This window comes from Sinocyclocheilus rhinocerous, unplaced genomic scaffold, assembly GCF_001515625.1.
Source record: "Sinocyclocheilus rhinocerous isolate Xijiao unplaced genomic scaffold, SAMN03320098_v1.1 scaffold2149, whole genome shotgun sequence".
NCBI lineage: Eukaryota > Metazoa > Chordata > Actinopteri > Cypriniformes > Cyprinidae > Sinocyclocheilus > Sinocyclocheilus rhinocerous.
Window position 1 is genome coordinate 454,275 of NW_015629053.1, and position 11,459 is coordinate 465,733.

The 11,459-nt window shown below is 35.4% G+C and overlaps 1 protein-coding gene across 2 annotated transcripts in view; it reads left to right on the forward strand.

Moving 5' to 3' along the window:
• The window catches only part of LOC107738653 (AP-3 complex subunit beta-2-like), a 35,933-nt gene that overhangs the window by 7,457 nt on the left and 17,017 nt on the right, over positions 1 to 11,459 (forward strand). For both annotated transcript variants that reach the window (XM_016550437.1, XM_016550438.1), the window contains exons 2-15: positions 682 to 757; positions 2,575 to 2,649; positions 4,001 to 4,096; positions 5,460 to 5,620; positions 5,886 to 5,952; positions 6,027 to 6,209; positions 6,289 to 6,465; positions 7,424 to 7,521; positions 7,915 to 7,969; positions 8,582 to 8,653; positions 8,795 to 8,857; positions 9,867 to 9,999; positions 10,345 to 10,454; positions 10,530 to 10,706. In XM_016550437.1, coding sequence (XP_016405923.1) covers positions 701 to 757; positions 2,575 to 2,649; positions 4,001 to 4,096; positions 5,460 to 5,620; positions 5,886 to 5,952; positions 6,027 to 6,209; positions 6,289 to 6,465; positions 7,424 to 7,521; positions 7,915 to 7,969; positions 8,582 to 8,653; positions 8,795 to 8,857; positions 9,867 to 9,999; positions 10,345 to 10,454; positions 10,530 to 10,706 — 1,524 coding nt within the window. In that variant the 5' untranslated portion in view covers positions 682 to 700. The remainder of the gene's footprint in view (positions 1 to 681; positions 758 to 2,574; positions 2,650 to 4,000; positions 4,097 to 5,459; positions 5,621 to 5,885; positions 5,953 to 6,026; positions 6,210 to 6,288; positions 6,466 to 7,423; positions 7,522 to 7,914; positions 7,970 to 8,581; positions 8,654 to 8,794; positions 8,858 to 9,866; positions 10,000 to 10,344; positions 10,455 to 10,529; positions 10,707 to 11,459) is intronic.

The following is an 11,459-nucleotide window of genomic DNA, read 5'->3' on the forward strand; positions in this document are numbered from 1 at the left end:
CTCTAGGTTTTCAAAAGCCCTTTAAAATTAAATATGTACACAGTTTGGATTAAATGAAAGTATAGTCCCATTTTTTAATTAGCATGTTTTTGTGTTTTGCTTTGGTACCGAAATTGGTACCGAGAACCGTGGATTTTCACTGGTATTGGTACCGAATACTGAAATTTTGGTACCGTGACAACACTAGTTCATACTGAGATCTCTGACTTTGCAATATCTTCTGGTATCACAGTTTGAGACTTTGTTGTAAAATATGCTTTTGAGAGTCTTCTTCTCAGGAGAAGCATGTCAGAACAACAATTCACTGCCACTGATTTCTTGGAGAAACAATTGCGATCCAAATGAGAAAGCAAAGAGGTTCGTGGCTTCCCTTGGGTTAGTATCTGGTGCTTATGAAAACCAGATCATGCTGTTGATGGTGTTTCTGGGTGTGCTTGTCTGTTTTGATGTCAAATTTGTGTGAATTCTTAATGGAAGGCTTAATTTAATTAGCTCTGGTTGGATCTTCTGAACTCGTGAATGCCTGCAGGGCTCTTAAAGAGCTGAAATGAGTCTCTCTTATTCTTGTAATGGACACATTTGTGAGAATCTTCTTGTAATGGACACATTTGTGAGATTTTTAAAGTAGAGAGAACAAGAACAGTTGATAAAAATTCTGTCTTTTTTGTTTTACATCTTCAGACATGATGACCTGAAGGAGATGCTGGACAGTAATAAAGACTCCTTGAAGCTGGAGGCCATGAAGCGTATTGTTGCGGTGAGTACACCACGCACATTCAGTATTTTTGTTTTGTTTTCCAGTCTTAAATCAACATACATTTATTTGACATAAGATATCAAGTCTTTTTCTGGAAAAAATCATCAAAATAAGTGTTTTTGCTTAAAACAAGAAAAAAATATCTACCAATGAGGTAAGAAAAAAATATATTTGTTGTGCATACTATTTCTGAAGTATGCAGTATGTGTATAGCATGCAAATTTTCTGTACATATTAAATTACATGCCAAAATGTGCATTATAAAATGCATAATGTGTCCCACAATGCAGTTCTCTCAAGCGTCAATTGCAATGTCTAGTTGTGTGATGCACAGCTGGACTGCGAAATTTGAGCTCAGTTTTCATGGATCATCGGTAATAAAGTCCCAGCAGGTTCAGTTTCATAGCTGTATTGATGAACAGAAGCAGATATAAACACGGAAATCTAAGTCAAATAAAAAACCTGATTGTTTTGTGTTTCAGGAAGAGATATTTGGATTCATGTCAGTAATTTTGCGACTGTGTAAGTAGACAGAAGGCTGTAATTGAGGGCACTCACTGTGTGTTTTGTGAAGTCTGGGCTCTCGCCGGTTTGTAACTGTTGCATCAGGTCTGTTTCTATAGCGAGATGAGCGATTTCAGCGAGCGCTTTGGAAATGGGACAGAAATGCGAAATGCGTTTAATATTCATGAGCGGTTTTAGTGTCTCTGTATTGTGAAGGATCAGATCAGGACTGAAATATTTATCACTCAGAGCTCAGAAGCCACAAACAGCCACCTGATACTGTTTCCATTCACAGAGCACAGGTGGCACCGGCAGCAGGTACATGATTCCTTCAGGACCAAGCCAAAATTCACCCTATTTATTGTTTTTATCTTCCTGTGAATCATTGCATATTATAAAAACTTTTTTTTTTTCTTCTAGTAGCAAGCAAATATGTCCAGTGAATATAGTGCAACAAATTTATTTGTTGGTTGTAATATTATTGCAAACTGATGCAATAATAAAACACTCTTAATCTGTTGTCTTTCATACATAGCGCTTATTGCAAATTTTTTTATTGAAGTTTAATGCTATCCTTATTGTTTCTGTGCTAGATAACACTGGTTGCATATCTAAATTAGACCATGTGATAGTAATATATTTAGATTCAATATTTATATTTAAAAGAAATTGTGGCTTTAACTTGTTCATTGTAGTTGGCAACCTTTTCAAATGGGGAACTTTAAATGAAACCAAATTATTTGTCATTTGTATATATCTTTAGACACATTTGGGGACAAAAGTGTGGGCTCGGTAATTTTTATTTATTTTTAAACAAGTTTTTGATTAAAAAAAACTGTAAAGACAGTAATATTGTGAAATTTAGATTTTTATTTTTGATTTAGATTTTTTCTGATTTTTCTCTGAAAACATATAGTTTTTGTGGAAACCATGATATTTTTTTCCAGGATTCTTTGGTGAATAGAAAATTCAAAAGAACAGAATTTATTTAAAACAAAAATCGTTTGTAACATAAATATCTGTACTGTAAATTAGAATCCCCTGTCGCATGTTGCGAGTCGCTGTCACAGCTGGTTAGGACAAAAACTATATTAATATGGAAAAGATACCTTTTGTCATGTGTCGCAGCATCATGTTGCATCTGGTTAGGACACAGTGTTTATATTTGTTATATAGACAGAATTTTCATTTTTGGCTGAACTGTCCCTTTAAGTGTCCAGAGGCTTTTTGGCGTCACAGTATAATTGAATCTCACCGTATATACTGTACATCAGTGTGTAAATATTGCCCTGTTTGTGTGTGTTTTCCCACAGATGATCGCCCGGGGGAAGAACGCCTCAGATCTCTTCCCTGCAGTGGTGAAGAACGTGGCCTGTAAGAACATCGAGGTGAGTGATACGCCGAGGAGCAGCAGGAGACAGGAAGTGGCTCAGAGCTTACAGGATGTCAGCTTTTATGGCTGTTATTAAACTTTAATCTTGTGTTAATATGCAATGGCAACGTGGTTCTGCTCATGATTCACCGTAAGCTCCAGTGCTGAGTCACAAAAAACGCATTAACGTGCCCCTATTATGGATTTTTGAAAATTACCTTTCATGCAGTGTGTAACACAGCTCTAAGTGAATGAAAACATCCTGCAAAGTTATAAATCTGAAAGTGCACCGAAATGAAATCGACCAATCGGACCAACCGCTGCAGATTAGCATCACGCAAAGGAGGGGTTTGGGAAAATTAATCATTGAGTGAATCGTTTGGGAGTCGTTGAGCAAATAAGGTAAAAATAAATGCATATTATAAGACAATGAAAGTGTTTTTGACCTTGCATGCATGACAACCTGTTGTTGGGGACTCCCAAAACCAAAATATGAACCATTCATAACCCATAATAGGGGCACTTTAAACACCAGATCAGAGCTCTATTCACCCCACTGTGAGTGTATCAGAGAGGTGTAAAGTATTAAATGTAATTACTGTACTTGAGTATCTTTTTGGAGACTCTGTAGTTTTACTGAGCATCAAAGATATTAGCAACTTTTACTCTCTACTTCACTGCATTTTTGAATAAGGATCTGCACTCTTTACTCCACTACATTTGTAATGAGTGTTGCAGTTACACATTACTTTTTGCATGGCACCTAGCTTTTTCTGCAGCAGTTTACTTCTGCTACAAAAGAAGTGATATGGCAACTACAGGGCACTGAAAGTATTATATCTTGTGCGTTTTGCCCTTACTCACCCAAACTTGTCAACAAGGCTATTTCACGTGAATGTGAGTTTCTTAGCAAGTAGTTGTGAATCAGAAGTGTGAGATGAGGACATGACTGCAGCCGGCAATGAGGCCCAACCCAGCACATCCAGTGCAAGAAGGCTTTGACTTTTTAACTTTACTTAATTAACATTATTTTATTTATCTGTTATTCTGAAGAGACCTTTTTGAAGGATTTAAAAAAAAATAATAATTTTGAGGTGTTCAGTTATATTTTGGTTTTAGAAAATAAACGTGATTGCCCTCCTCTTTCTTGTTTTTCACTGGCATGTCTCTTTGACTAGTGCATCTTTGAGCCTATATTTACAGTAGTATGAGTAAAATACTTAAGTACTGTTAAAATCAGACACTCTTAAGAGATTTACTCAAGTTGTTTTGGAATTGGTGAGTTGTAACTTGTAATGGAGTCATTTTCACTGTACACTGTACTGTGTGCTTTGTGAGTTTGCAGTGGCGTGTGTTTTCTCTCTCAGGTGAAGAAGCTGGTGTACGTGTATCTCGTGCGCTACGCTGAAGAACAGCAGGATCTCGCTCTGCTGTCCATTTCCACCTTCCAGAGAGGACTGAAGGTCCTAAAACACACACACAAACACATTATTCAGGGTCTAAACATGCAGCTTCATCCTGACAAAATCTTCCCTGATCATCTTTCACCGCATCCAAAACAAGAAAAGGCTACACTCCAGTTTACATACTTTGTATTGAAAGTGCATAATGTACTTTTGAGTGTGTAGTAAGACTACTGCTTATTTAGTTAAAGCTGCTGTTTATCGCAATGTTTTCAATTCAGTTATGTAAAAAATATATTTTTATATATATTCAAATATATAAAATATTTTTTAATAAATAAAAACCTTTATATTATGTTTATGCTTGTTGAGTGTAGTTATGTAAAAGATCATGTATAGTCAGTTTTCAGGCTAGTTTATTGAAAAATAAACCCCTAGATCGAGTTTGTACAAGAGTATTCATATTTTGAATTAGGTTTTTATTATTTAGCAAGTTTGCTATGTGCTTTTGTAATTTTATTTTATTTCTTTATTTTTTTTATGTTACTATATAGGTTTTTAGTTTTAGTTTTTATTTATTTCCAATTAATTTGAGTGCTTCAGCTTAAACTTATTTCAGTATGTTGCCAATGCATCATTTCTTATTTTTATACTAAATATTAAAAATATTTATAATATATAAATATTAAATACTATTTATAATATATTGTATATAAAATATTTAATATTACACATTTTCATTATAAATTTATAATGTATTTAATTTGAGATTTATTTTAATTGAGAAAAATATTTCAGTAGTTTTAAATAAAGCTGCTATGCTTTGCTGGTGATCTAAAGTTTTACTGTACTTATGAGTATATAATAAGATTATTACATCATGAAGTTGTGTTTTGAAAATACAGACCTTGCATTTTGTTTTTTTTTTGCATTTTAGCGTTAGCTTCTAGCTAAATTCCTCACCTTACAATTCATGACTACTTTTAGGTTCATATATTTAAAGCTTCTGTGGTTTTCTCATTTTTCTACTCAAAATAGAGAACTGTTACAAACCTGTTCCATAGAGGTTTGGGGAAATACTAAACCATAAATCAAATACATATTGCCAGAATGTGGAAATAGTATACTATCCATGTGCCTTTGGCATACTGTTTCCAGTGTACGATTGGAGAGGCACTCCAAATATAAACTTACAGCACATATTATACAGTATGGAGAGTATGCTAATAGTGATGCAGCGAAATGCTTACTAAACACTCAACATGTTGCAAAAGTGTGTCATATAGGACCAAAAATGCCCTCTAGTGTTCCGATAGAGGAAATACCTGTCACACCCTTTAATTCTGCTGTGTGAAGTCACATTATTGAAGCATCAGTTTCTAAATAAGTAGTTCTCTGTGAATCATTGTGACCCCTGATTCAGGACCCCAACCAGCTGATCCGTGCGAGTGCCCTGCGTGTGCTGTCCAGCATCAGAGTGACCATCATCGTGCCCATCATGATGTTAGCCATCAAAGAGGCAGCGTCTGACATGTCTCCATACGTCCGCAAGACTGCAGCTCATGCCATACCCAAACTACACAGGTACAATAAAACGTGGTCTGAACACAAATTGGCCGTTGGGAGTAATTAACTGTTAATTTAGCGAACACTACCGTTTATTACCATGTTTTCAATTTAATTAAAACACATTGACCAATCTCAATCAAGTATTTCAGACAGCTGTCTAATAAGTTTTCTTAACATTGTAGCTTTTAGCTTGACTACTTTAATATTCAATAAAAGTAAAACGAATTCACAGGTTGCAGGGGCTTATGGTCATTTTTCTCTCTCTCTTTCTTTCTTTCAGTCTGGACCCAGAACAGAAAGATCAGTTGATTGAAGTCATCGAGAAGCTGCTGGCTGATAAAACCACAGTGAGTGACAGAATCATTTCAGGTCAGCCCTGAGATATGATCATCATTCCTGATGTGTGTGTGTTTGTGTGTAGCTGGTAGCAGGCAGTGTGGTGATGGCGTTTGAGGAAGTGTGTCCGGACCGCATCGACCTGATCCATAAGAACTATCGTAAGCTGTGTAACCTGTTGATTGACGTGGAGGAGTGGGGTCAGGTGGTCATCATCAACATGCTCACGCGCTACGCCAGAACACAGTTCCTCAACCCCAATGTCAATGTGAGTATCACACACATGTGTGAGAGTGTGTATCTCAGGAGGACGTATCCACTTTTAACATGTGTGTATATATACGCAGGAGTCTCTGTTGGAGGAGAGCAGCGATAAGGCCTTCTACGCCTCTGATGATGAGGAAGATGAAGATGAGAAAGCCGAGGTGACCACTCTAGAGAAGAGGAAGCCGTACGTGATGGACCCCGATCACAGACTCCTACTGAGGAACACCAAACCCCTGCTGCAGAGCCGCAACGCTGCTGTGAGACACACACACACACTCAATTCTGCTTTTGCTTCACTACAAGTCAATTATTAATTAGAAACAGAATTATTTATTTTGTATATTTTAAATAATTAAATAATCTATTATTATTCTATTATAATTATGTTTAAAAATCTAGAATATTTCAATAATTATATTTAGGCAAAATTCCGAATTTAAGAATTAACTGAATTTGAATTGAATTGCCTACTTGCTGCAGGAAATTGAATTGGAATGACATTAGTCCAGTCATTAATTTTGACTAATTATGCCTCAATTTATTCCCTGATATGTAGAATTTTTGCTTTTTTTTAGAATTTATAAGGCTTTTTCAATTCAATTCAAATAGCAATTCTGCATTCTGTTTGCCTTCTCAATTTAAATTGAATTCAAATTCAAGAATTTAATTGGATTTTTTTTTTATTAAAATATATTTTAGTTTAATGTCAGTTTTTGCTTCCAATTATTTTGATAGTTTTTGTTATTATTATTTTTTTTTAATTTGTTTTAGAATTATTAAAATGTATTTTAGTTTAGTGTCAGTTTTAATGTCAGTTTTTGCTTCCAATTATTTTGATAGTTTTTGTTATTATTATTTTTTTTTTATTTGTTTTAGAATTATTAAAATGTATTTTAGTTTAGTGTCAGTTTTTATAATTATTAGTTTTTTTTAAACCCTTCTTCACACATAGCATCAGTATTTAAGCCCTAAATATTTAACCACTGGTGGTGGTTGAGGAGATGTAAAGCCCCCCTTCTATGTAAAGCGCTTTTGAGTGCCCAGAAAAGCGCTATATAAATGAAAGGAATTATTATTATTAAGTTGACAAAGTGCTGAAGCTGATTTGCCAGCATTATGATAATTGGATCTGTTCACACATGACCTCTAAATAGAGAAATGGTGTTCATTTAGCCGTAACTGTCTCATAATGAACCCCTCTCTCTGTCTCTGCAGGTGGTGATGGCAGTAGCTCAGTTGTACTTCCATTTGGCTCCTAAAGCAGAGGTGGGCATCATTGCTAAGGCATTGGTCAGGTTAATGCGCAGCCACAGGTGAGTAATCAGTCACTTACTAATGAAACATTAACACACTCACACGCAGCTCAGAGACAAACACACTTCCTGAAGTTTTCCTTCAGGCGTCCCTGAAAGTCTGACACAACGTGAAGTCTCTCTGTTTAATGATGTAAGGCTGGGCGTCAGCTGATGACATTAGTCAATGGCACTGGATGATGACACTGCAATTTGCACACAGAATTTGGCATTAGCCGCAGATAGAGAGATGCTCATCTTAAACATCATCCATTATTCACATGCATCGCTCCATTTAAGCCTCTTTTTTGCAAATATTACATATCATCTCAAATACGTTTTAAGGGTTTAGAATTATGAACATCTTCATGTAGTTGTGTCACTGATGTTGTCGTGTGTTTTGTATCTCTGTAGTGAAGTGCAGTACGTCGTGCTTCAGAACGTCGCCACGATGACCATCAAGAGACGAGTGAGTGTTTCACATAAAAGTGTAAAAGCACATGCGTCACTTTGACTTCCTCTTGAAAAGCGCTGCAGATCACTGAGTCACAGAAGGGCAATTTTACCATTTATTTACATAATATGATGATTATGTTTTTTTCTGAATATCGTGACATGCTTTCGACATTGTGTTCAACAAACTTTATGCATCAAGTGTGATTGGAAAGGTCAACAAACAGGGTCAAGGTTTAAATTGTTTGAACTTTGAGGATCATGTTACAACGCTTGATCTGAACGCTGGAGCTTGATGTTTTACACCATATAGTTCAATGCATTGAGGAGCGTTGCTGCAAATTATATAAAAGGGCTTTGATACAGTTTAAATATTTTATGATTCAATATTTAATCTTATTTAACCTTATATATTTAACCTTAACCAATATTTAAGTTCCTTGTGGTTTTGCTTTCATACATTTAAGGGTTTGTCCTTGAGAGATTTCAGATTTTTAGAAACCTTTCTGTAAAGGCATAATAGAACAGAAACATTCAGTCAGTATTAAAAAATGTTTTTGTGCAGAAGGATTTCAAGCTGTTTAGATGAATGCTCTGATGTTTGAATATGCGTGTTTTTGTCTTTCAGGGAATGTTTGAGCCGTATCTGAAGAGTTTTTATATCCGCTCCACAGACCCGACGCAGATCAAAATCCTCAAGGTGAACAGACACGCTCTGAAACGCAAGAAACTCTATGCTGAGATATTATGTCATTAAATGATTTCACTCAAGAATGTTGATTCAGATCGTTTGAGAGTTTTAAAGTTGGACTGATGGTTTTATCTTCTCTTATTAACACAGCTGGAGGTTTTGACTAATTTGGCTAATGAGGCGAACATCTCCACCATCCTGAGAGAATTTCAGGTACCATTTTACATATGCTGCTTTTATGGTGTAATATAATATAAAATAATATAATATAATATGATTTATGATTTATTTCATTCAAAACTTTGGGGTCAGTAAGTTTTTTAATGCTTTTGAAAGAAGTCTCTTATGCTTACCAAGGCATTTATTTGCTTTATTTATTTGACCAAAAATACAGTTAAAAGGTAATATTGTTACAATATATTAGTGCTGGGCAACGATTCATCACGATTAATCGCATCCAAAATAAAAGTTTTTGTTTACATAATATATGTGTGTGTACTGTGTATATTTATTATGTATATATAAATACACACATATACATGTATATATTTTGAAAATATTTACATGTATATATTTATATTCACATAATTTATATTATATATAAATATTTTTTATATATAAACATAATATATTTTTCTTATATATATTCATGCATGTGTGTGTATTTATATATACAAGGTATATGTGTGTGTACTGTGTATATTTACTATGTAAACAAAAACGTTTATTTTGGATGCAATTAACCGCGATTAATCGTTGACCAGGGGCCCGTTCTTCGTACGTCTCTTATTACATCCGAGATGAAACTTCACATCCAAGATGATATCATCGCACTAATCAGGATCTGGCTAATTCACTACAATATATTTTTACAAATATTGTTGCAATTTTAAAATAACATCTAAAATAACATGTATCATATATATATATTTTTTTTTTATTTATTTTTTATTTTTTTATTTAGTCATTTAGCAGACGCTTTTATCCAAATATATATATATATGTTAAAAGGTGGATAAAAAAGAAATGGTGACCCATCACAACACCTAAAATACACTTACATTACACATACATATACATTTTAACCTAAAATGTTGAATAAAATAAGTTCATGTCCATGTCATTTTGTCATTCACCCATGTTAAGATTATAGATAACGGTGTTGTAGTATATTCTAGAATATTATAATTAGGGATAATATATTTCTCTATTTGTGTTCTAGACATATATTAAGAGCATGGATAAGGATTTTGTGGCGGCCAGCATTCAGGCCATAGGTCGCTGTGCTACAAACATCGGTGAAGTCAGAGACACCTGTCTGAATGGCCTCGTTCAGCTGCTGTCCAATAGAGACGGTGAGAGTGTGTGTTTTGCTAGATGGAGTGCAAGGGAATGCAACAGAACTGTTTTTAATGCCCACACTGTCATTAATTATCCATAAAGTGAGAACCACTTAGGCAGACATCAAAAGTTGTTTGCCCCGATGTCAGATGAGGTTCTTATGATGCAAAAGAAGAAAAATATGAGCCTTTGACTTTGTAACATGCAATTGTTCCTGTACAGTAAATACTCTTGAAATACACTTGAAATTGGTCCATCACATGCTGTATAAAACAGCAAGGCGCAATGCAATGGCCAAAGACGTCTGTCTGATAATGTCGAGTAATATTTGGTGTGTGTTTGTTTGTGTGTGTTTTCAGAGTTGGTTGTGGCTGAGTCAGTGGTGGTGATCAAAAAGCTTCTGCAGATGCAGCCTGAACAGCACAGCGACATCATCAAACACATGGCCAAACTCATCGACAACATCCAGGTAGAGTTGTGATCTAAACTACCCATTTTCACATTTAAACGGACTCCGTAGTCCTGATAATGTGTGTGACGTCAGGTGCCCATGGCCCGAGCGAGCATCCTGTGGCTGATCGGAGAATACTGCGAACACGTCCCCAAAATCGCCCCTGACGTCCTGAGAAAGATGGCCAAAAGCTTCACCAATGAGGAAGACATTGTCAAGCTGCAGATTATCAATCTGGCTGCCAAACTGTACCTTACTAACTCAAAACAGGTGAGGGGACAAACATGTGGTTATGGCCAGTTTTACAAAGAAGCAGTGTTATTTTAATAGTATTTTAAACTATTGTATTTTTTATTAAGGTTTTGAATTAGCTTTTATTTGTATATTTTCAGTTTTCATTTTAATTTTAGTTCATTTTTTGTTATGTGCTTTTGTCATTTTTATAAAAATTTTTAAAAATATGAATAGTTAGATCTATTTTTATTTCTGTATTTGTTATTTATTTCCATTTAGTAATTTTAGTGTTTTAACTTAAAGGTGGGGTAAGCGATTTCTGGTAGCCAATGTTGACATTTGAAATCCCCAAAACAAACACGCCCCTACCCCAAAAGGGTCTCGCCCCTATTTTGGTAGCTCCACTCCACACATACCTGCGCAACCCAGGCAACGATTAGTTCTGTGAAACAAAGCAAAACCAATGTTACACCGTGTCTACACCAGACGCGAGTGGCGCGGCGTGACAAAATACTATAGAACTCATCATAATCAGTGATGCTGTCTACACCATAGATATATACTATACATATCTATGGTCTACACTTGATGCGGCGTGGCACGACACGACAAATCCCCGACAGAAAACTGCTGCTGCATTCTATTTATGACGTATTGACACAAATTTCAAATGATTTTCAACGGTCGCTTTGTCGCGTCCAGTGTACTAGACAGACAGACTTTAGCTATTGCGGCGCATACACGGTGTTACTCACCTATCGAGAAGAAACAAAGCAACCTCAGCGTCCG